Source organism: Phaenicophaeus curvirostris, chromosome 1 (genome assembly GCF_032191515.1).
Source record: "Phaenicophaeus curvirostris isolate KB17595 chromosome 1, BPBGC_Pcur_1.0, whole genome shotgun sequence".
Classification (NCBI taxonomy): domain Eukaryota; kingdom Metazoa; phylum Chordata; class Aves; order Cuculiformes; family Cuculidae; genus Phaenicophaeus; species Phaenicophaeus curvirostris.
In genome coordinates, this window is record NC_091392.1 from 99345042 (window position 1) to 99369825 (window position 24784).

The 24784-nt window shown below is 46.4% G+C and overlaps 2 protein-coding genes across 7 annotated transcripts in view; one reads left to right on the plus strand and one right to left on the minus strand.

Moving 5' to 3' along the window:
• BCL9 (BCL9 transcription coactivator) overlaps positions 1 to 6746 on the plus strand; it is a 33465-nt gene extending 26719 nt beyond the window's left edge. For 5 of the 6 annotated variants that reach the window (XM_069869815.1, XM_069869808.1, XM_069869800.1 and 2 more), the window contains 2 exons: positions 2323 to 2583; positions 4240 to 6743. In XM_069869815.1, coding sequence (XP_069725916.1) covers positions 2323 to 2583; positions 4240 to 5348 — 1370 coding nt within the window. In that variant the 3' untranslated portion in view covers positions 5349 to 6743. Of the gene's footprint in view, positions 1 to 2322; positions 2584 to 4239 lie in introns of all 6 variants that reach the window. The other variant, XM_069869841.1, reaches the window with a different exon arrangement.
• Positions 6747 to 12320: 5574 nt separating this feature from the next.
• ACP6 (acid phosphatase 6, lysophosphatidic) lies at positions 12321 to 20052 on the minus strand. Its single transcript, XM_069869853.1, has 10 exons — positions 19865 to 20052; positions 18821 to 18949; positions 18597 to 18727; positions 17876 to 17955; positions 16968 to 17055; positions 15290 to 15422; positions 14466 to 14569; positions 13152 to 13247; positions 12822 to 12987; positions 12321 to 12499 (listed from the first exon to the last, which is right to left on the minus strand). The coding sequence occupies exons 1-10, from the start codon at positions 20042 to 20044 to the stop codon at positions 12359 to 12361; spliced, it is 1248 nt and encodes a 415-aa protein (XP_069725954.1). The 5' UTR covers positions 20045 to 20052; the 3' UTR covers positions 12321 to 12358.
• Between the last annotated feature and the right edge of the window lie 4732 nt (positions 20053 to 24784).

Sequence of the window (24784 nt, forward strand, 5' to 3'; positions counted from 1 at the left end):
GTCTTCAACCATTTCAGAGAGAGCTTAACACCACTGTAGGTAGCATTCTGTAGCGTTCTGGAGCCATACCGTGCCTGGCAGCTCGGGGTGAAGGCACTCCCTGATCTGTTGCTGAACATCTCTGGGAGCCCAGACAGGTCTGCTCTGCTGGCTGCAACAGACCGAGAGAGGAGCACTGTGCCCACATTTCCCTCTAGTACTGCTGTGGGTGACAGCGCGGTGGTTGGGACCTGCTGGTGATGGAGGGTGACCCCTCACTGTGCCGGCATGGGTTGCTGGCTGGGTCTCTGTCCTCGGGAGGTGAGCCCGGGAGCTGTGTCCAGCGTGGCTGCTGAGGCCCTGCCCAGCACGAGCCCAGGTGCGTACAAGTCATAGAATCATAGAATCACCAGGTTGGAAAAGACCCACCGGATCATTGAGTCCAACCATTCCCATCAATCACTAAACCATGTCCCTCAGCACCTCGTCCACCCGTCCCTTAAACATCTCCAGGGAAGGTGACTCAACCACCTCCCTGGGCAGCCTCTACCAGTGCCCAGTGACCCTTTCTGTGAAAAATTTTTTCCTAATGTCAAGCCTGAACCTCCCCTGGTGGAGCTTGAGGCATCTTGTCCTGTCTCCTGTTGCTTGGGAGAAGAGGCCATCACCCTCCTCTCTACGACCTCCTTTCAGGTAGTTGTAGAGAGCAATGAGGTCTCCCCTCAGCCTCCTCTTCTCCAGGCTAAACAACCCCAGCTCTCTCAGCCGCTCCTCATAAGGCCTGTTCTCCAGCCCCCTCACCAGCTTTGTTGCTCTTCTCTGGACTCACTCCAGAGCCTCAACATCCTTCTTGTGGTGAGGGGCCCAGAACTGAACACAGTATTTAAGGAGCGGTCTCACCAGTGCCGAGTACAGAGGGAGAATAACCTCCCTGGACCTGCTGGTCATACAGTTTCTGATACAAGCCAAGATGCCATTGGCCTTCTTGGCCACCTGGGCCACTGCTGACTCATGTTCAGTCACTGTCAACCAACGCCCCCAGGTACTGCTCCAGGCAGCTTTCCAGCCAGACTTCTCCTAGTCTGTAGCACTGCACAGGGTTGTTGTGCCCCAATTGCAGGACCCGGCATTTGGCCTGTGCTTTTCTCTGATCAGTTCTTACTGATCGAACCGAATCACAGAATTGTTTAGGTTGGAAAGGACCTTCAGAGTCCAACCCTAAACCTAACACTTCCAAGTCCACCACTAAACCAAGTCTTTAAGTGCCACATCTACATGTCTTATAAATATTTCCAGGGATGGTGACTCAACCACCTCCCTGGACAGCTGTTCCAGTGCCTGACAACCATTGTGGTGAAGTAATATTTCCTGATATCTAGGTTAAACCTCCCCTGGCGCAATGTGAGGCCATTTCCTCTTGTCCTATCACTTGTTACTTGGGACAAGAGACTGACATCTACCTTGCTTTTGGTCCATGCCGAATGTGCTTAAAAAATGCTTTTACATGTAGCTCTTCCAAAGCATGAATGTCTTGGCATTGTAGGACTTTTTTGTTCTCTATTCTCCTTTCCTTTTTCTGAGGGGAAGGGTGGTGCTGAGGAGGGTGCAGTGAATTCTTAGTGACAGTGCAACTGTAGTCTGGGTGGCATGGAATTAATCAGTGAAGAACAAAGGAGATTGGAAGTACAAGTGAAGTTATTTCTAGTTTTAGGAAAGCAAAGGATGTTGTTAAGCTAATAGGTGCAGAGAATGCTTCTTTAACTGGAATGAGTAGTAAATATGTGTATATAAAATCTGAAATGAAATAATAAACTTGGAGGTTTACTTGTAGCTGCTGATGCAGCTTGTCAGAAATCTGCCTGCATGTCTGAACGTATCTGCTACAGCTTTTGTTGTGCTGCCTATGTCTTTTGTGCTTGTTTGATGCCTCCTAAAGAAAAAGGGAAAGTAGTTACAGCTGACATTTGTTGTGTGCTCGAACATGTAATTGAGTATGGATTTTGATTTTCATGGCTAGACCTGGTACCAAAGTCTGTCTTCAGACAGAAGTTGGATAGTAGGATTTTCAGACTTACCTTGTAATGCTTCATAGGAACTGGTTCAGGTGGTTCAATAGAAGTGCGAACCCAGGATAACAATGACTAACCATTTCAATAATTTGGCTTATTTTTCTAGTTGCCTTTCACAGGTGTTGACTGCATTAGTCAGGTGGTCTCCTGGAATAAAAAGGAATTCTATTTTTTGACTTTTCTAGAAGAAAAAGGTGTGATTTAAGGAAAAAACTGTAAGAAGAAGAAAAATGACGTGTTTTCCTTTCTCTCTTTTTCCTTATTTTTTTTTAAGGTGGTCCACCTCCTTCCACAGTCAGCCAGTCTGCTCCCGTGACTCTCCCAGGAAATCTTCCCTCTAGTAGTCCTTATACAATGCCTCCAGAGCCAACCCTCTCCCAGAATCCCCTTTCCATTATGATGTCCAGGATGTCCAAATTTGCCATGCCCAGCTCTACACCACTCTATCATGATGCCATCAAAACTGTGGCCAGCTCAGATGATGACTCCCCTCCAGCACGCTCCCCAAACTTGCCATCTATGAACAGCGTACCAGGTAAGAAACTTAAACAAGAAACGTAAGCCCAGGCTACTGGGTAATACAGTGAAGGTGATTTTTTTATGGAAGCTTCATCAAGTGAAGATGGTTAGAGGGAAAAACGAAGAATATATAGCCATGTATTGTTCTTGAGGAGGGCAGTTGCAATTCTGTGAAGTTGGAAAATGACAGCTCTCCTTGCAAATAGTTTCTTTCTGTTCAGAAAGTGTCTGTTCTTCAGAAAGTGTGTAATCTGGGAAACCCTTATTTACGGGAGAGATTTCTGCTCAGGCAAACTAGAATTACTTGTGTGAGTGAAGGCTGCTTGTGGCAATACGAGTCAGACATGTTATCCAGAGGAAACCATTCTTCCCCTGTCTTGAGGCAGTATCAAGTGTTTGGGTTTTTTTTGACACGGAAATATCTGGTCTTTTCCTAGGCTTTGTGAATTGTTTTTGTTACAGAAGAGAGTGTTAGAGTGCTTTCTCAAAACATACAACTCTCTTCAGATAGAATCGGAATGGTTTGAGTTGGAAGGGATCTTGGAGATCATCTAATTCCACACCCCAGCCCCCCACCCACCATGGGCAGGGACACCTTCCACCAGACCAGGCTGCTCAGGGCCCCATCCAGCCTGGCCTTGAACACCTCCAGGAATGGGGCAGCCACATCTGCCCTGGACAACCTGTTCCAGTGTCTTACCATCCTCACTGAGAAGAATTTCTTCCTTAAGTCTAATCTAAATCTTCCCCCTTCCAATTTAAAGCCATTCCCCCTAGTCCTATCACTAAATGCCTTTGTAAGAAGTCCCTCCCCAGCTTTCTTGTATGCCCCCTTTGGGTACTGGAATGGCAGGTGACCTCAGCCAAGACTGAGGGAAGCTGTCCTGATCTCTACCTGAAAGAGTTAAAGCAGAAGTGAAATGAAATACTTTGCTTTTGGGCTGCTTTGTGGGTGAGCACGTTTATGTGAGAAATCCAATCTCTGCTGATAGCTTGAAGTTTATGAGTACATAGTTAACACAAAAATAGACTATAGCCCCTCCAACCAATTGAGCTAATGTATTTGAAAGAGGGAATAAGTAGATGTTTCTTGAGTGACAACTGGTGGTGAATTCTTGAAGACTTTACCTGTAGCTTTACTGTCTGTTTCAGGCAGGAATGATCAGAGTGGCTGAATATACCTGGGGAAGCTGGCTAATTGAATAAGTTCATGATGATAGCTCATTAACCTCATTGATTTACGCCTCCTAGTCTTGACGAGGGTTACCTGATTCATCAGTTTGAGTTTTGAAAGGAGATTTAGTCACCTCCCAGTGGGCAAGTGTCCATCTGCTGATAATCTGCCACAGACGTTTTTTTTTACTACCTGCATCTATCTAGACTGCCAGGGAGGCAGTAAAGGTATGGGCTGGATTGAGATCCTACTTGCAAAGCAGGCTTTACTCACTTTTTGATAGGGCAGTGACAAGCCTAGGGAGGCTGCTGTGCAGATGGCATCGATTTTCTGGTTAAAATAACATTTTGCAAAGCCACTACTGATGCTTTTTACTAGCAGTGGGGTTTTTTTTTTGTGTGTGTGTATGTGTGAATTTAGTAACCTTGCAGAAAGCTCTCTGATTGCTGTTTTGATTATTGGTTGTTATCTAAATGTGATTCCTTATTTCTTCCATAGGAATGGGCATTAATTCTCAGAATCCTCGAATTTCAGGTCCAAACCCAGTGGGTCCAATGCCAACCCTTAGCCCAATGGGAATGACCCAGCCTCTTTCCCATAACAACCAGATGCCCTCTCCAAATGCTATGGGACCCAATATACCTCCTCATGGGGTCCCTGTGGGACCCGGCCTGATGTCACACACCCCGATGATGGGGCACGGTTCCCAGGAGTCTCCAATGGTACCTCAAGGACGCCTGGGCTTCCCACAGGGGTTCCCTCCTGTGCAGTCCCCTCCACAGCAGGTGCCATTTCCACACAACGGGCCCAGCGGTGGACAAGGCAATTTCCCAGCGGGAATGGGCTTCCACGGAGAAGGGCCTCTGGGGCGTCCTACCAACCTGCCCCAAAGTTCGACAGATCCAGCACTTTGCAAGACTGGAGGCCCTGGCGGTCCAGACTCCTTCACTGTTCTTGGAAACAATATGCCTTCAGTTTTCACTGACCCAGAGCTGCAGGAGGTGATCCGTCCTGGAGCCACAGGAATACCAGAGTTTGACCTGTCCAGGATTATCCCGTCGGAGAAGCCTAGCCAGACACTACAGTATTTCCCTCGTGGGGAGGTGCCAGGCCGCAAGCAGCCACAGGGTCCTGGGCCTGGGTTCTCCCACATGCAGGGAATGATAGGAGAGCAGACCCCAAGGATGGGACTAACATTGCCTGGCATGGGGGGGCCTGGGCCAGTGGGAACTCCGGATATCCCTCTTGGGACGGCTCCGTCCATGCCAGGTCATAATCCGATGAGACCGCCTGCCTTCCTGCAGCAAGGCATGATGGGGCCGCACCACCGTATGATGTCACCAGCACAAACAGCGATGCCTGGCCAGCCTGCGCTAATGAGTAACCCTGTGGCCATGATCCCAGGCAAGGACCGAGCCCCTGCGGGGCTGTACAGCCACCCGGGCCCTGTAGGGTCACCTGGTATGATGATGTCAATGCAGGGCATGATGGGACCCCAACAAAACATCATGATTCCTCCCCAGATGAGGCCCCGAGGTATGGCTGCTGACGTTGGCATGGGAGGATTTAGCCAAGGCCCTGGAAACCCAGGGAACATGATGTTTTAAGCTGCTACCATAAGACTGGATGTTCTGATCCTTGTCAAGATGAGATTCCAAGTCCTGAGGGCTTTTTTGGGAGCTTCAGGAGTACAGTTTGGCCATGCAATAGGTGAAAAGAGACCAGAGGACACTTTGGGAAATCTCGAATGTATGGAATTACCTGAAAAAAAATATTCATTTTAACAGGTTGTTTTTTTTTAAGATTTATTTTTTAAAAATTATTTTTGTGGACTTGGGTATCCCGTGACGGCACCTGCTTTGAGAATCTGTAGCTGTATTTTGAGAATTGCCATTTGTCACAAGTTGCACCATTCTCTGTATGTTTACGTCCTTTGGACTGGCTTCTCCCAGGACTCTCGGTTATTTTTGGGGTTTTTTTGTGTACTGTACTATATTGTAAAAGGGATTTTAGCAGAGACTTTAGTCTTTGGGGTGAGAGGAGAATGGGATTCTAGGCTGTTTACTTTAGGTGGAGAATCCATCTTCAGAACTTCGGACTATTTTCCTTCAACTCCAATGTATAGAAAAACCAAACTACGACCTCAGAGCAGAGTATTAATGAAAAGCACAAAAAGGAACTTAAGTTCAGTGAGGGGAATCTTTTAAAAGAAATAAATAATAAGTTAAGGACATATTTTTCAAATTATGGCGTGCTGTCCAGCACCTTCTGTCTCTCCCTCCCACTCTTTATTAAATAGGTTTCTCTCCCTCCGTCCCCCTTCTGTCTCCTCCTATGGCAGCTGCAATACATTGTGTTATTTTGGGGAGTAAATCTAGGAGAGCCTCTCCTCACGTGGGGACTCCTCCCACTTTTAGGAAGGGGCTGGACTTGGACACTGTTACATCCTACAGTAGTCTCTCTCACTGTTTCCTATTCTCCTTTTCTTAGAAACCCCAAGTGATTTTATTAATGTGGGAGTGGAACAGACACTAAAAGTTATCCAGGATTTTTTTTTGTGGTTATTTTTTTCCTCCCCAGCGTAAGACGTTCTGTGTAACCTCCATTAAATTTGGTACAAAACCACTCGCCAGGGCTGTGGTGTCAGAAAAATAAAATATATTGTTTCTTACAAAAATGAGCTGTCTTCTTTATCCAGTGCAGTTGTTTCTATGTACATCAGACAGCTGGCCACATGGCTGCTTGCTCTGCCTTCTCATCACAGCCAGCCTAGAGGCCAGGTGGGGTAAGCTTTGGCAGCTCTGAAAAGTCTGGTCTGTAGGCAGTTGTGCTCCTTGCCAGGAGCTTCTGTTCACTTAATTCCTGAACTGACTTTGTTTTTCCTTGGAGTGAGGTGTTATTTTGGAACACCCAGGGATGGTAGTTACATTCTTCCTCAGTTTGTTGAGGGTCAAGGAACAGATGAAACTTGTCTCTGTCACTTTCTCCTGGTGAGAGTTTTCAGCACTACCAAGATATACATGTTTTTGAGCTTTCCCTAAACAGCAGCATTGGACTGCTGAGTGCCAGAGTCTAACGCAATGTGGGGCAGCTGGGCTCGTATGTACCCCTGGGGGCTTTGGATTGGGTAGGGTCTCAGACTGCTGTTGCTCAGAGGCTGAGATAGTGGGGAACAGGTACAACAAAGGTGAGAGAGAAATTGTCAGTGAGTAGATTTTTATCAAGACAGCCCTACTGAGTAAATTGTTGCTTTGCTACGGTTCTTGTAGATTGCTTCCTAATCACCTGCCTTTTCAAACTTGCCTTTTGAGAGAATTTCAGCAAGAAGGTTTTATGGTTTTGTCTGAGGAGTGAAAGTTTGCATGCCAAAACATGGATCAGGAGTTGAACCCTGCTTCTGGAGAAGACCAGGAGGAGCCATATGTGGATCCATAGGGCAGGGAGTGGGCTCTGCCTGTTATCTTGTCCCCGAGCACTGTATAAGGAATGTGCAATCTCTGTTCTTCCTTCCACTTACTGTTGCTTGAAATTATTTCAATGAGTAATTTCCTGAAAGGGCTGGCTATTAGTGCAAAATTTCATGTGGAGAATGAGAATCTTTAATATGGGTGTGTGTGAGGGTTTTTCAGGGTTAACTGATCCTTAACTCTGGAAAAAGAAGCGCTGTCTGTGGCCAGCTTACCAAAGTTCTGTTGCTAGTGTTACAAAAGGAGTGAAGCCGTGCACCGTTAGAGGCACGCAAGCCTCGGAGCCTTCTGTTGCCTGCTTCCAAATTCACCTTTATGCTGTCATGCAAATTTACAATGATTTTGGGTGAGAATTACTCTTTTGACAAAGTGTAGGATGTATGTTGTGGTGCTTCCTTCTAACAAGACAAGCAGCGCGCCTGCAGCACGGGCTTGTCAAGAATTTAGAAAGGGCTGACAATGACACAGTAAGTGTTATTTCTGTAGAGTGGAACTTCCTCTTCTTCAAATGCTTGCATAGCTCTCTTTTGAGGACCTTGCACAGCAGTTGTCACAGTGCAAGCTTTTTAAGTGGTGCTGCTTCTGCCATGACTCCTCACTGTCTTTACCATGTTGAACAAAGCGAACTTCTTGATCGACATGGAAATAACCTGCAGGGTTGGTTTGTTGTTGCTTTTTGTTGTGGTTTTTTTTTTTTTGCACTCCTGCGCCTGTTGAGTTATTTTGAGTAGCAAAGGATTTGAGGTGGCTGCAACTTACTGTAGAAAAATTAACATAGGAGATTCACTGTTTCAAAGCAACTAGATAGTGAAAGGATACATTTTAAAGGTGCGGGATAATGAAGTTCCTTCTGATGCTGGCATTTAATATCTTAAAGAAGTTTTTTCCTACAGAAATTGCAGGAGACATGGATTCTCCCAAGTCCACATAGGGTGCACTTAGCCTCAGTTGCCTGGTTTACACCAGCTGGTGGATCAAGGGTTGCTAATACCTTAGCTGACTCCAGTCAGAAAACCAACTCAGTAAATGTAGACTACATTTCTTTATTTTGCTCTGATTCTACTTCTCCCCTTTTTGCTTCTCAAATGGAAAAGCTTTCTAGCTGCCAGCCTTGGAGATTCACCTTGGGATCTCTGTCTCTGCTCTCTCCTGCTTATTTATAATCAATACTAACTGTGACTCAGCTCTGGTAGTCACCGTGCAGTGGAAGATGGAAAATGGAGTTGCCACTTCAGTTTTCTTCCCTTCCCCCTTCTCTCTCTCTCTCTTTTTTAAACTTTCAAATCGTCCTCCTCCACCTTTGTTTGAAAGAATGAAATAGACTTTATTCATACATGCTTGGCTGCTCTTCCTCTCTAGTAACATGGGAGGAAACAGTCTGCTGTTCAAATTATCTCATCCCAGATGGCTGCGCAGCCGGAGTGCAGAGAGACTTAAAAGGTAAACCCAGCAGATGGTGAACTTCTGAAACACAAAGTAATGTGCCTGCTAAATCATAAGTTTAAAATATATGAAATCTGTTTGTTTTAAAGTAGTAGACTGTTGCAAACAGGTCATCTGTGAAGTACACCGGTAGTTCTAAGCACCTTCCAAATAATAAACCCAAGCTTTGTGCCTGTATCGTGGGTTAGCCGATCTACCAAAGAGCACAACAAGCAGGCAGCCAGCCTTATGAGTTTAGTCCTGACCTCCTAGTGGTATCTAATGGGTAACATGTCAGAAGACAGACCAGTATGTAGAGATCTGATCTGCATCAGTCCTGGCTGGGATTTGAACACTGGTGCTTCTGGTGCAGTAGACAAATACTGATGTGGAGTAGATGTGGGTGTCCAGCTCTTCCTGAGGGAAGCATGAATCCTAAACACACTATGTCGACTGGGAATGCAACATTTGTTATTCTAAAGAGTTGGGTCTATTACAAATATGGTATTCATGGGGCTTAATTTTGCAGTGCTTAGTGTGCTGTCTGCTATGCTGGTTTTCATTCTGGTGGCAGAAGAAGCTACATTTCACTGGTGGTGGTCTGCCCTTAGGATGGTAAATGCCTTCCTGATGCATCCTTGGCAGGCTGTTGGCTGAAGCCTGTTCCCTGTTTTGATATTTGTGGAGGAGAGATGATCCATGTTTGATGTAGGACTGTATTTAGTACAACACGCTTCACTGTATCGGTTGGTAGTAATTCTTAAACCTAAAAAAGGTAAGTTGTCTTCCATGTGTGCTGTGTGCCATCTTTCTGGTGAGGTGACCTCTGATGTAAAGATTTTTCCATTTTTAGCCAGGCCACATAGTTTCCAATTATTGGTGTTAGTGCTGTTTGTTCTGGTAGATGTGTTACATCCAGCATTTTTATCATGCTCTTTCTGCTTAAGGTTGAAGTGTATTATCAGGAGTTCTTCAGGCCTTAAAAAGACCCAAATCCAAACTGCTAACTTTATTGCAGTGATTTTATTGACGAAATACCAAGCTCACTGTCTTCTTGATCTCCTTTTGACTTTCAACTAGTGAACCTTTTGTGTTGAGAGATGCAAGTCCTCATGACTCGTTATGCACTCGGATTTTAAGCTTGCAATTGGTTTTGGTTGAGTCAGAGCATGAGGCGGGAGAGAAAAGTGGTGCTGTTTGGTCTGGGATACTGGAAACTTTAAAGGATGACTGGAAACTTTAAAGGATGATGTTTTATATCAGAAGAAAACAAACCGTTAAATTTAAGTTGACTTATTTCCTGCCAGTTATCTATTATACTAACATTGTCTTAAGTGAAATATACTTTATGAGGATGGGTTTGCAATGCAAAATGAAAAAAGTCTCTTAGGTTTTATGTTGACTGACCTGCATTAACTATGTTGGGATGAAATAGTAAGGGAGGCAGACTAACTTGGGTTAGCAGCTCCAGCTCAAGTCTGAGGGGACCTGATGGTTGAACACATTTGCTGCTCGTGTCAGCAGTTCTCATTAACAGCCCTGGATATGAAAGTTTTGGCTTTCTTTTCCTGCCCTTTGGGATTTGTGTCTTTCTCAGCTCTTGCAAAGAGTCAGCCTGTTCATGTAAGTGCACCCGTTGCTTGGGAAATTCCAGTTTTCTAGCAATTTTTATTCCATGTTCTCAGAAACGCCTCAGCTCTTCCATGTTGTGTTTGCAGTTCAGCCCTTCCCACTTACCCGTGTCCTTTGGTCTTAACACTCTTCCACTGTCCCATGAATCCTCTTCCGAGATTGTTATTTATGCTGGTTGTGGTCAGAAATAACTCCCGCTTCATCCTGTGGGCCATGACCACGATGGGGTTTCTCCGTGGGATGAGACCAATGCATGGTCCAACCACTTCCACACTGCGGGGAAGGGTAAGGCTGGGGCACGGCACAGAGGGCACTGCAGAAACCCTCAAAGAGCCAGTGGTTAAATAGTCTGCTCCCAGTGGAGGCTTCTTCCTAGCCAGGGCCAAGAAGCCCGTTTTCCTGAGGTGTTCTGCTGCTATTGAAATGTATGTTACCCTGCCTAGAGTGGTGGGATTATTTTAACGGTGTGAATGCAGTGCCCTGTAATAATCTTAAGTGCACTAGGACAGCTCATGCTGCCAAGTTCTGTGGGTCTTGACCGTCTTGCCATTTTTAATGTGGTTGCGGATCAGTTTTGCTGGGAAATGCTCCCACCTTTTGTTTAGAAGGTATGTGAATTCCCATTTCGTCTAGTTGTAGGGTGAAAGCTTCCAATGCTGTTCCCCAATACCCCTGTCCCAAGCAGTCCATGCCTCGCAAATAACTTGCGATCGCATGCCTTATGTTTTCCATTGCCATGCTCCTAAAACTTCATAGCATGCATATGAGAACACTTGATTGGAGCAGAACACACTGTTCTCAGGCAAGGGTAGGCCGTTGATTTTTATCTAATGGCATTAGGTTTTTAGGCTGTATAAAAGCTGTGGAAAATAACAATGTTTTGTTTGCTTTTTTTGACAGCTTCTACTAGCAGTTCAGTGAGACCTCCAGCAATGTATTTAGTATTCAAATGATCCTGTTCGCTGTGCTTGGTGTCAACATGTAATTGTGGTGGGAGCACGCTAATGAAAGAGTGGAGGTAAATCCAGCCCACGCTCCTCAGGGAGAAGGTACAGCAGTGCCTCCAGCCACATACCTGTCAATGGCTTACATTGACATCACTGCGGTCCGTTTTCACTAACTGAGAAGGGGTAATGCAGAACCAAAACTGCAGAACCTTTCTGAGAAGTACCTCCCCCCCCAATATTTCAGCCTCTACATATCCCAAAGAAAGCAGATCAGGATCTAAGTTTTATTTACTCATTGAAAAACATGGATTTTGGCAACCTACTGATCATTAGTACTGTCTTGCAGGAAAAAAAGCATCATCTCAGCTTAGAAGTAGTTCCGTTGGGGTATGTTGGTGTGTGACTGCTTCAGAAAGTGTAAAATATGCGATGCTGTCCAAAGTTGAAGTCAATAGGAGCTTCCCAGACTTCCTTGTTCAAAGCGTATTAGGCAGAGTTCACCAGGAGTGCGTGTTCTTGTACTTGTCCCACTGTGGTTGTTTTGCATGTTCACAGCAGAGTTTCCATAATTAGAGGAGAGCAGGGAAGAGGTTTGAAGGCTTTCTGTCCCTCTGGGGACCTGTGCACTAAAATGCCCTCAAGAAGATCGGGTAGCTAAATGCTATGCAATTCAGGAGGTTCATCTGTCTGCAGAGCGACCCTCCAACATGACAAAAGAAAGGGGAAAAGGCAAGGTGGCTTCTGCAGTTCACCATGCATGAAAGCAATCATTACATCAAAGCTCTCCAGTCTGGTAGCACAGAGCAAGCTGGGCTTCATCCCTCAGTCCCAGCAGATGAAGATCAGGTATGCTTTTTCTTGTATTTCTGAAGCAGCAGGGCAATTTAAAAAGGTCTGTTCTCTCCCTTGCTCTTTTCAGCCTCTCTGAGCTTTTGTGTGGCTACCTCAGGAGTGAACTCGAGCCATTCAGTTATGTGGCTCGTTTCATCTGGCTGCTAACAGTGAAAGGTGACACTGTGCCACCCTGTGTCTGGTAGGAAGAAGTCCCCTCATCTAAAATATCTTTACAGTAGGAAAGGTTAGCAAGAACATAAGGTAAATTAGTCAAAGATTGTGACAATAAACTAATTTTAATTTAAGACAACTTATTTATGAATCAGCTGGCTGATTCCCCTCCGTTTGGAAGCACAGGTTGCTGTACTCCTCTGGACTGACCGAGTATTGCTGAAGAGCTTCTAGAAATTCTTCGAGTGGGCAGAGACCTGCTCTACATCCTTTTACCACTTGCTCCTGCAAAGGCAAAAATAAGACAAAATCACACATCTTGTACGTTGCAAAAGCCTTTTTTTGCTGATACTGATGAATCCTCTGGCTAGGAAATACACTAGTCGAGGCAAACACAGGGAGGCAGAGGCTCAAACTCTTTGCCTAAGGTCACACAAGATCCACAGCCAGCTCAAGACTCGTCTTAGCAACCATGGATGTGCTGTAGGTGTCTTGTTTTCTGGCTTGATGGTGTGCTCAGAACAAGTCTTGCTTCACAGCTTTATACACATGCATGGCAAGACCAACAGCCAAAGATTTGTATGAAGGATTTCCCCATGGCTCTTACCTCTCCATGGTAAGACATGCGAACAAACCACTCTTTGGATTGCTGGTGCTGATATAGTTCCAGGGTCACATCAGCAGCATATGGAGGCCACTTGCGATCAAAGGTGCCCAGTGCCACCAGGAGAGGAATAAGGGTAGTGTCATGGGAAGCATAGAGAATGAGCTTTCTGATAAAAAGGGAAGGAAAAAAAAAAACCAAAATCAAACCTAAATTATTATCTCTGTTCTATGCAGTCAGTAGCACTCATTCTCTTCACCTCACACATTCAGCACCTTTCTAACCCACCTTTTCAGAATTTATAATGATTAGAGAAAGAGATCTGCTCCGTACCTGGCCTTTTCAGCTGGAGATGAGGGATCTACTGCTTCAGTAATGTTCTTTTGTAAAGCGTGGAAAAGGAGACCAATGCTCATCTGAAGAACTTCTCTATAAAAGAAGCAGAAATAGTTTTTTAAACTTTCAAATTAAATAATTTTAAACAAGCACCTTTGTTTAAAATTCTTTTAATCTTTCTCATACAACTCACACATACTTTTCTCATGCAACTTGATAACATGTAACAAGTGTAGCTAAGAACTATTAAGTGCAATTTCTATTGTTACTTTTAATTTCAGCAGTTGCATAGTTGCCACAGAGATTCTAAGGTGATTGCAGCCTGGGAGGGGAGAGGTGTTAACAAGCAGTATCATGAGGTGTGGCCCACATAAAGGGAAACCTGGAAACACCTTGATGTTCTGCATGCTATTTTGTTTCCCTAGTTGTGATTTTTGGTTTTCAGCTAGGGAAGAAGAATGCAGTTGAGTACAAAACAGAAACTGAAATTCTTGGGGTCTTTGACAAGAAGGGGCTGGGGAGAGGGGGCAGGATTTAAGGGGGCAGCTAAATTTACAAATCAGTATTGAACAAAGATCTTTAGACAACTTCTGATGTGAAGGAACTCCCTCTACCTAATGAATACACCTGTGGAAATAGAGGATAAGTGTGACTGTGGCTCTCCTGGATGTAGTGGGAGTGAGAGAAATCAGTCTTTCAGTAACTGAGATCTCTAACACAGGTGAAAGAAAAGGCTAACAACTCAGCCACCCTTACAAACAACTGTGGAGGAGGTAATTAACTGCATGTAGCAGCAGATTCTTTTGCAAGTAGTTACATGTGTGCAGGGCCCGGCATCGTCTTTTTCCACTAGCATCAACACTTCTCAGCCCAGCTATGCTGGTGCCATCCCCGAGATGAAATTCCCAGGCTGGAATTCAGATTGAGGTTGTGCACCTGCAAGGGCAGCCTGGCCTGTGCAGCCTCAGTGCTCAAGCTGGAAGCATCTCCTGTTCTCTTCTGCTTTTGCCTTTGACACAAGTTCATTTAAACAACCATGGCAACCGAGGCATTTACTGCCTACCCCAGCGGCTCACTACTGTCTCCATGACTGTCAGCAAAAGAGGATGCAATCCCACATCTTAGCATCCTCAGCATGGACTCCCTTTTTCCCAATGTTCCCGACTCGACTTTACACTAAGGCACAAGCATCAGTAGAGGGCAGTAGCCTCTGGGTCGGGGAATGCAGCAGATCAGAAAGGACTCCTCTCTGCCACAGCTCACCCAGCCGGGTAAGCCTAAGACCGCCTCCAAGGCTGCGGGCATGGATACCTTGAACCGTCTTTTTCCAGAAGAAAAAGCATTGAGTCAACAGATCGACGCTCAACTGTCTGCTCAAAGTTTTTCAGCACAGGGCAGCTTGGCAGATTGTGCACCTGGAAGGAGAAGAGGTACTGTAACAAGGGTTTGAGCCTTTCTGAACCCAGCCTCAAAACACAGATAACGGCTCCCAGAAAACACCTGTTTATATCACAGTATTTGTGCTCAGTATTGTAAAACAGTATTCGTATGAGTTCTAGGATGGTTTTAAACACACAGACTTGCTCCGACTACCAAAAGGACGGACATTTGTTCTTGAGGGTGCATTTCTGCATGAAGGGAGAATAATGCCTGGAGCTATTCAACCCACAGCCAGACCAATTACCTACCAGCAAAAACGAGGTACTAAGTGGGGTACAAACACACCCAGCTCCCTTCCAGCAGCAGAAGTAATCTGGCTCATGGACAATGTCCTGGAACCAGGATTAAGATGACTGTTCAGGTGCTGACTGCCAGAAAAGGGAAAGCACTTTGTAACGTGGCAAGGAAGGCCCAGCTGCTCTTGTGTAGCTCTACTTCGTTACACTTGAAAGAGAATACTGGATTTCAAGGTAAAAGCATAACTACTGGAGATGGGTCTTCATCCATCCTCGAGCGAGGCTGACTCCACATCTTGCTTTTTAAAAAGGCCACAATATTTCTAGAAACTTCCTGGATGGTGTAGAAAGGTACTGGGGTACTCACTGATATCAGTGGATGTTGGCACTCTGGTTTCCTCCATGTGCATGGTAAAGGGATGTTTCTGTTTGACAGTGCAACAGAACTGCTCAGCTCACCTGCTCAGCACGAATGTTATCAAGGAGGAGAAAAAAATCCACAGGGTTATCATCCTCAATACCCATCTTCTCCTTAATTGTTTTCAAGTCATCAGAGATGCCGGGCTGTTGCAGAGCATTCTTCAGCTTGTGCCTGTTAGGGAATGAAGAAAAGAGAACAAAACAGCTTTTTCACACATCAGACTACCTTCTGGGTTTGTATGTTTTTTCGTTGTGTTTTTTCCTGATGTTAGGAGTCTAAGCTGCAGAGCAGACAGACACTTGTGTCTAGGTGTCAAGGACTGGATCTGGCTATCTGCTCTCAGAGGCTGGGGGAGGGAAATTAAGATGAGATGCAAACACTTCTGAAGTGGTTCCCATAAACAAGGGCTGTATATCAATTAACAGATCTGGTCACACTAGAATAGTACAAGCCCATGCATTCAGGGAGTCGCCTTTAACTACCTCATGAAAGAAGAAAGGGTAGAAGCTTTGAACTGATTGCTGTGTAGTGTGAGAAAAAGGAAACACCTAGATACGCATAGCTTACATTCACCTCTTGCTTTGTTAGAAGCCATTTGCCTCTTTACACTCTTTGAAATTTTATTTTAGCTGTTTAAGTTTAGCTGACAATACCCATGCTGTCCGTGTACTTCAAGCAAGATATGTTCCATAGGTTTTGTTTTCTCTGACTCTGATCTGTTGGGGAGGAGGTGGGAAAGTTTTCTAAGTTTGCTTTTTATTTTTCTAGGAACAGCTCCAGTTTCTGTTTGAAATCAAATGTGTTAAGAAATTCTGCCATAAGCAGACTGTAAACTGAGGTGGTACTTCCTACCGCAGCTTAAAAAAACCACCATCTACCTTGACATGGTCAAAGAATGTGCTCAGTTGGTAGGCTTGGAGGGGAGGGAAAAGAAGAACTTGCAGTTCACTCCCTTTTTGGACAGTTGATGTTACTGAAGGAGGCTGAGTGTACTGCTTCTGTGGGCCATCACCTCACCACTGTCAAGAACAACCCTCTGCCTGCAGAGTCAAGCATCACATAATGAGCTTTTGCAAGCAAATTCTGACGACTCTTGAATTTTGGGCAAAGATTTGCTAACGTATAATCCAACTAAACTATAATATGTTTGCCTCTTGTTCAGTTTTGGCCCCATGCCCAACCTGACACAGACAATTAGAATACTTAGCAAACATGGGTGTTCTTTCTGTGTGGGATGTTTTTTATTTTACTTCATTAGTTTCTGTTAAATGTGTCAAGGCCAGTATATTTCAGTTTCTTCAAGGTGCAAATGTGACAGGAACATTGCAATAACCCATGAACTGGAAGTTAAATATAAAAAGGAGGCCAAATATCTCCACACTTGAAAAACTTGCTAAGGGATGTAGATGACGTAAATTCTATCCTGCAGCAATGCTGCAGAACAGCTGTACACTAGCTAGTAATGAGTGTTTGCTAGACACAGACTAAATTAAATCAGTCTTTCAAGAAAAAGTCTATATTTTTTTCTTCTGGTGCCTCTGCTTGGTATACGACTCTGCTCACTGAGTATTTTATACAACTAGCTAACCATTCCCGAAGAACAGTAAGTGGCAGAGGAAGAAAATAGGAAATGTGAAGAAAACATGCTGTTTTAAATTAGTGCTGCTGAAATGAAACAGCAGTAAAATCATAAGGGGAGGTATGGCTGGCAATTACCTGCTCAAGCATTTCAGGTGCTGGCAGTTGTAGTAATTGGGGTAGAGGATTTCAGAGCTTGCTTCATCAGTGACAATGACAACAGATCCTGTGGAATGAGAAGGAAGCTTCTGTGATCACTACTGCATCTGGGTCTGGGTGTCTTTATTAATCACTCCCACAGTCTTTGTGCTCAAGTCCATTGTTGTCAGCTAGCAATTCCCCCTGAGCTATTACCTGCAACATGAGCCACTGTGCTTGTTTCTGTGCACACAGCATTTAATTCCTTAGGGATGTCTGCTATCTACCTTGTAAAGCTTTCAGCTGTTCATTCTTTCTAGTGTTTCTATGTGACAAAAATTAGTTTCTCTGTCAGGAGGTGTAAGGAGCTCTGGCAAGTCACTTTTGCTATTTGTTCCTGGAACTGAATACAGAGGGAACAGAACGGAGATCTTCGAAAGCCAGAGCATATTTCTAGGACACACAGGTAGTTGTCAGCTGTAGGATACAGCTGATAGTTACTCCAGATACTGAACTTGTAAAGGATCTTGGTATTCCTGTGGCTGAGCTACTCAGGTTTCTCCGAGCAACTTTTCTCAGATGTGCATCTTATGAGCACTGGATCTGAAAATTCTTGCCCCCTTGATTCTGAAGTGGGTTAATGCTAACCTCCTCAGTAGGTCTGAAATTGCAGCATTCATGGCAACAGATCCAACCTGAGCAGCAGCAGCAAGCTACACAAAGAGAGGGAGCAAGGGACAAGTTGATAAGGAACATATAGAACCAGGATAGTATGGAGAATAGGGCCAGGTACAAACCACCAGGGAAGAAGTAACAACCAGGAGCCAAAGGAAGCCGGGATGTACGAGGTGTGTATGCATCTAGGGAAGACTGAGAAAGGCAAGGCACTGGTTAGAAGTCTCCCCAACCTTCTTTCTGCTGTTGGAAGAGCCCAGCCAGCAAGCACCGTGTGGACTCCAAGTTCCGGAAAATATTAGTGGAACGGACGCTGAAAGAGAGAAAGCAGTTTCTGATGTAGCACTTTCTCCTTCAGACGGTTTGGGCTGCAGCTGCGGAGGACTTGCTGGAGTAGAGGATTCTGCTTTCACTGTGGCTTTGGAAATGTGTTGGTGGGATTCATCTCACCTTACTATAGCTATCTTAAAAACCAGACACCTACATGTGAATTGCCCTTTAACCTTCCTTCAGAGACACTGAAGATGACAAAAGGGTGCTTTCCTGGTGTGATTTTAATCTCATCCTAGACCAGGCACTTCCAGCATTACTGATGTGAGCAGCAGGGGTACACTCCATCTCACTGAACTTCAGCTGTTTAATCTACAGTGAGTTAAACTGTGCTCCAGAAACGCCCATTTCTTTTCACTCACCATAAAAGCGCATAATACCACTATCAATGGCTAAACCTAGATGAATCTGTCCTTGGCATCCCTCTCAAGACTGTTGGGAAATTGGATGCTTTGTCACGAGTGAATTCTAGTACCTGGCTCTGCAGGCTGAGCAAAGATGAAGGCCTAAGGGCCAGCTGATCTGTGTGTGAATTCTATGCTGGTCAGAAAGCTTCCCTAGCACGGAGCTGCTTATCAAGAGAGGAAAGCAAGGGAAGGTTCAGCAGGGAAATAAGAGACTCACAAGACCTCATCAGGCTTAAATGTTGGTGAGAGAAAATTGGCTTCTTCAATGTAGCTTCTCCTCAGCCTTTGCCCCAGGGCAAACATCTGCTGCATCCCTACTGTTGTCAGCTGTCCTGCAATTGCACCACCCTAAGAGCAAAGAAAAGGAAGGGTGTCCAGTGGAAAATGGAAAGAAACAAGTCTACAAAGGGAACATGAAGCCATTATGAAACACAGCCTCACCTTAAATGTGATCTTTTTGTATTGCTCCTCATAGACTGAAGGAGGTTGAGGCCCTCCGTTTAGGTCAGTGACCACATAGTCAAACTTAGTCTCAGCAGGCACATCTAAAAGAGACGGATGCCATTCCACCTGTTCCAAAACAAACAGTGCTTCAGTGGAAAATGAGGACTTTCAAGAGCATGAAACCAATGCCGGGCTGTAATTGTGTGCTGCTTTGCCAATACCACAACCCAGAGCCAAAGAGATCTCTCCATGCAGCGCACACAACGATGATGTGTGTGAAGTGCAATGCTTGCTCCTCTTTGCTTAAAGGAGAAGAAGCTGTCAGAAGTAGCTATTACTGCTCCTTGTTATACATCAAAAAGTTTCTTTAGCGAAGTACCAGAACTAATATCTGCCTCGCTGGAGGCGGATCCATCGCAGTGACACTGATGCAAGAAAGCGTATGTTGCCCAGTACCTGGTGTAACGTGTAATGTTGCGGGGAACCGCTCAGCACTGGGCGTCAAAGAACAAAGTACCAGGGACAGCAATAACTCCTGTTATTGCCTCAGCTCTGTGATGCTCACCCCTGCATCCTTTCTCTGCGGGATTCCTGCGGAGACTGTTCCCTGGAGACTGTTCCCTCCACCGTCACCCACCCCACTACCAGGTGGCTGGACCACACTACTGCCCTTCCACATGAACTCCCAAATTCCCACGTTTTCAGAGAATCATGGAATGGCTTGGATTGGAAAGAACCATGAAGGTCACCCGGCCCAACCCTCCCAGCCGTGAGCAGGGACCTCTTCACAGAATTAACAGAATGGTCTGGATTGGAAGGGACCTTAAAGCTCACCCAGTTCCAACCCCCTGCGATGGGCAGGGACATCTCCCACTGGGTAGGGCTGCTGAGAGCCCCATCCAACCTGGCTCCGAATGTTCCCAAGGACGGTAGCAGCCACTTTTCCCCTAAATTTATTCTCGATGCTGCCTTGGAAGCCCCCCGCCCGCAATTTCCAGTCTGATGGAAGCAAGTCAGCAGCCCCGCAGCCCCGTTCCTCACCGGCGCCGGCCCCGGGAGCGGCCGCAGCGGGGTGCGCGCCCCGTGCCGGAACACCACCTGCACCAGCTTCAGCTCCAGCTCCCGCCGCTCCCCGCCGGCACCCCGGGCGGCCGCCGCCCGCCGCCGCTGCGCCCACACCGCCAGACCGCCCGCCGCCGCCACACGCAACCCCCAGCCCATGGCAGCCACGCTCTGCCTCACGGCGCCCCGCCGCGGAGCACGCCGGGAGTTGTAGTCCGCCGCCGCGACCTCCCCGCTCCCCGGAGCGGGGAGGTCGCGGCGGCGGACTACAACTCCCGGCGTGCTCCGCGCCGAGCCGCGCCGTGCTCGTCCGGGAAGCCGCCGAGTGGGGGCGTGGCCCTAAAGGGGGCGAGGCCTGAAGGGACGGCCCACACGATGCGGTGTGGGCGTGGCCTATAGAAGGGGCGTGGCCTGAAGCCCGCTTTGTGCCTCTTCTCTTATCATACAATCATGGAATCAGTAGGTTGGAAAGGACCCACTGGATCATCGAGTCCAACCATTCCCATCAATCACTAAACCATGCCCTTCAGCATCTTGTCCACCCGTGCCTTAAACACCTCCAGGGAAGGTGAATCAACCACCTCCCTGGGCAGCCTGTTCCAGTGCCCAATGACCCTTTCTGTGAAAAATTTTTTCCTAATGTCCAGCCTAAATCTCCCCTGGCGGAGCTTGAAGCCATTCCCTCTTGTCCTGTCCCCTGTCACTTGGGAGAAGAGGCCAGCACCCTCCTCTCCACAACCTCCTTTCAGGTAGTTGTAGAGAGCAATGAGGTCACCCCTCAGCCTCCTCTTCTCCAGGCTAAACAACCCCAGCTCTCTCAGCCGCTCCTCATAAGGCCTGTTCTCCAGCCCCTTCACCAGCTTTGTTGCTCTTCTCTGGACTCGCTCGAGAGCCTCAACATCCTTCTTGTGGTGAGGGGCCCAGAAATGAACACAGGATTCGAGGAGCGGTCTCACCAGTGCCGAGTACAGAGGGAGAATAACCTCCCTGGACCTGCTGGTCACACCGTTTCTGATACAAGCCTAGATGCCATTGGTTTGGGTTGGGAGGTACCTTAAAGCCCATCTGGTTCCAGCCCCCCTGCCATGGGCAGGGATGCCTCCCACCAGGCCAGGCAGCTCAAGGCACCATACAACCTGGCCTTGAACGCCTCCTCTTTACTCTTAACTCTATTATCAGTTCTTTTCCTGTGGGGAAGCGGCCAGGCGCTCCCTGCCTTGGGGCTAATTCAGTTGCTTTCAACCACACGGTTTCCTGGGAGGGAGAAATCCTTCTAGACTGGGTGTTTTTTGCTGCAAACTGTTCCTGCTGAAGGCACGCTTGACTGTGGGAGCGGTGCCTTCAGCTGGTGCTTATTAGTGGATTGAATTTAGCAGAGAGAAAAGAGCCTGCGAGGAGGGAGAGGGTCCCCGAGCTCCTGCCCATCGGGTTGCTTGCACCCTCCTGTTGGCAGCTGTCGATGAGGAAAAAGGTTTTGGGGAGGAGAGGATGTTGTGTTTGGCTCACATCTCATATGGGCCACTCACCCATAGACAGCGTGTTGGTCTCTGATCAGCCTGTGTCTGTGTCTCGTGGGCAGTGGGAGAAATTTCCCTCTTGGAGTTCCCGCTGGTTCACAGCAGCATTTTGCTGAGGAAGGGAAGAGCTCTGCTTCTTCCTCCTGTAGCTTGTTTCTCTCCCTGCCTGTACTCAGTCACCCACATCACCAACAAGGGTTTGTAGTTGGTGCTAAATGTGGCAACAGCAATTCGCTTGTTGCTTTTGTTTAAATGAGGGCTTTTTTTCCCCACTGTGAGTTCTCTAAACAAGGTCTTTTTCAGTCTGGATGCCCTGGAGCACACCCCCCCAGGAGGGAAGCAGTGAGCCTTGATCTAGTCTTGTCCGGCCTGTCATTCCCACTGCAGCTTTGGGAGCTGACACAGTGCTGGCAATGAGCTGCAGTAGTGAAGCAAGTGAAGGCACCAAAGTAACCTGATGCTACCTGGAGGGGTTCAAGGTCGTTGTAACATTGGTGCTGCCTCTTGGTAGCACTCAGTGAAGATGTCCTAGGGTGAATGTGAACCCAGTGCCTGGAAATGCATGTTTCACTCTTAGTCTCTTCAGTCCATTGTTTCTCCTTTCCTGGCAGTGATGTGAAGGACCAGTGAGTCTGTATAGACTAACACTTTGATGCTATACAGTTTATTTTTTAGCATAGTAGCAAACAACTTTGATATATGTGAAAGCTAGAGAGTTGTGCATACATAAAGCCTCTCCTGGACATTATAAAACAATTAGCAGGTTCCTGTCTCCTTGTTTCCTATGAACCTTCTGGTTCAAGATTCGGTGGTGATGTCACTCAGGCATAAGTAATATTTTTATCAGGGAATAATCAGGTTCTTTGTTCCTTAGACCACATCAACTCAACTTGGATTTATCAGGGATTCCTGGTCCCTCCTTTTCTACATCCTGCTTCCTTATGTATATTATAGGTTCCACTACTCCTTTTCCTGTAGGTCTGAATCTCTACTTTACCTAGGACTTCTTTTATCTCCCCCTTTTTTCCTAGTTGTGCTGATGGTTCTTAGTGCCCTTAATTTCCTTGCTACCCTTGTCCTCTGTCTTCTTGCCGTTTCTCTTTATTCTTTCAGGCTGTCGACATTTTAAAAGTCTCCAAGGAGATCAGGGGAAACTTTATAAAAATTTGGGATGTTAATGAAAGCTATCTAACAGTTATTGTTTCATTGTCTGTAAAAATCCGTTCTTTAACTTGTCCATTGACCGCTGCAGACCTGACTACAGTGCACTCAGTATCTCCCTCTTTCTGATTTTCGCATTTGGAAGCGGGCACTGTCTGTTGGCACCTGGATCACTCCTTGAAGCGCTGGAACTGGTAGACTGTTGTCTTTGAAAGGTAGTGCACCAGTAAAATGCCACGGAGACTAGGCCAAAGAGGGTGTCTACAGTCATTGAGGCCTTCAGGAAGGCTATTGAGGCCTCATAAAGTGCGTGCAGTTCATTAGAAGGGTAAAGCAGTCCCCTCTGTGATATCTTGCTGCCCTAGTCTGGAGCATCCCTTCCTCGGGGGGTTCTTGCCTCTGTTTCTAAGACTTTGATTTTCTGCTTGGTCTGAAATGTGCAGGTCTGTTGCCTGCCTGGACTCTGAGCTTCCTGGTATCAGTAAGCTTCCAGCTGCTTTTCCTTTGGCCTGCTGCCAGTGACACACCCTGGGTGACACAGAAGGTGGATGTCAGAAAGCCTTACCTGACACTTAACGCTAGGGCTGATATCAGCAGCCCTTTGCACCAGCAGAGAGCCTTGGCTTGGGCTTATTGAATTCCAAAGCTCATCACCTACAGCGAATGTTGGCAGTGTGTAGGCTTCCTTTGCTGTCTGGGGCGAGACTGGACAGTGAGAATGAGAGGACGCAGTGTCCCCATCCTCAGCATATCCTCCTATCCTGTCTACCTCTCCCTAGTTCTCTTCTGTCCCACGTTCCACTGCGTCTGCTGCAGGCAATTAAAGAAATCCTGGAAAGAGGTCACCTCTGAAAAGAAAGAGGAGCTCTGCGTGGCTACGCAGCACGGGTGCCAAGCTGGTATCTGGCTGGGAAAGAAGCTTGATGCACATGCTTGTAAATGTTCACTTGGCAGATCTGGGATCTCCTGCTCCCAGGGGGAGCTGCCAGAAACTCATCTATGATCCCTGTCACCAGAGCAGCTCAGCGCTTGGCAGACTTTGAAGTACAAATACTACTTTACAGATAGAAATCTGTGGCAAAGACAACTGAATAATTTGCCATGTGTTGTGAGGAAGACCTGGCCATAGAAACCAAGTCCCTTGACTACCAGTTCTGAGGGTGCCTTTATCTGTCTCTTAGGACCTGTACCCAGCAATGATTGAAGCAGAACTCACAGAACCTCTGGCTGGAGGGGTGGTGGCAGGTGGTAAAAGAGTTGGAGCGGAGCAAGGATGAAGGAGCAATAGGAGACGATGGTGACCTGTACAAAAGCCAGAGGGAGGAGCTGCTGCAGGTGGTGAGAGGCAGGTGCAGCCACAAGGATGTGCAGATGAGGGCATTTGGTGACCCTCGTGTATTTTGAAGCAGTGCTGCTTGGAAAGGATTGTCTCAAATTTCCGGGCTTATAGCATGTGGAACACAGAGCATGGCAAGAGCAGAGAGAGAAGGAAAAACTATTTCAAAAGCCAAGAAAATAACAAATGGAGTAATCTAGCCTAAATCTTGTCTTGTGGGTGGGTGAGGGGGCTGAGGATGCTGGGGGGAGAGGGAATAGGAAAGTGCAGTTAAATGCAGGGAAGAAAGGAGGAAGAGATCGCGAGGTGATGTGGTAGAAATGAGGAGAGGTGGAACAAGAAAAGAGGCTCACAGTGGATTTATTTGAATTTCCATTCAAATGTTACCCTGGAAGAAACCCCCAATTCCTGTGAAGACTGGGATTGCAGCATCCCTCCTGTGGGGACTTGGCTGCTGCCAAGCAGCATTACTGTTGAGATGTATTTTAGAATATACCATGCCACAGCAGGTGCCTGCAATTAGAGGAGAGCTCTCCAAAATAGCAGGCGGCTGTCAAATTTTTTAGCAAATGGTGTTGCCCTTTTTTTTTCTTTGTCCAACTGTGTAGAAATTTATTCTAAGATGCCTCATCTTTTCAGAAACATTTTCAAAAGACCTGTTATTTTCACCCTTCTGTTGCTTTTTGTGACCAGACGAGGAGCAGAAGGCTAATCTAATGGCTACCATGGGTGAGTTTTGTTCCACTGAGGGAAGTTTAATGAACTCTAACCAACAAGAGAGTTTCAGGAAACCTTCCACTCTGAAGGCAGAGTGCAAATTTCCTCCTGGCTGGATTTTAATCAATTTACAATGATTGCTGCCTTTGTGAAATATTACTATTGCTA

Coding starts and splice junctions, on each gene's coding strand:
- ACP6 (XM_069869853.1), bottom strand. CDS start 20,044: ATGGGCTGGGGGTTGCGTGTGGCGGCGGCGGGCGGTCTGGCGGTGTGG. Junction 18,728..18,820: donor ACAAAAAGATCACATTTAAG/GTGAGGCTGTGT, acceptor CTTTGCTCTTAG/GGTGGTGCAATTGCAGGACA. Junction 14,570..15,289: donor ATAACATTCGTGCTGAGCAG/GTGAGCTGAGCA, acceptor TTCTCCTTCCAG/GTGCACAATCTGCCAAGCTG.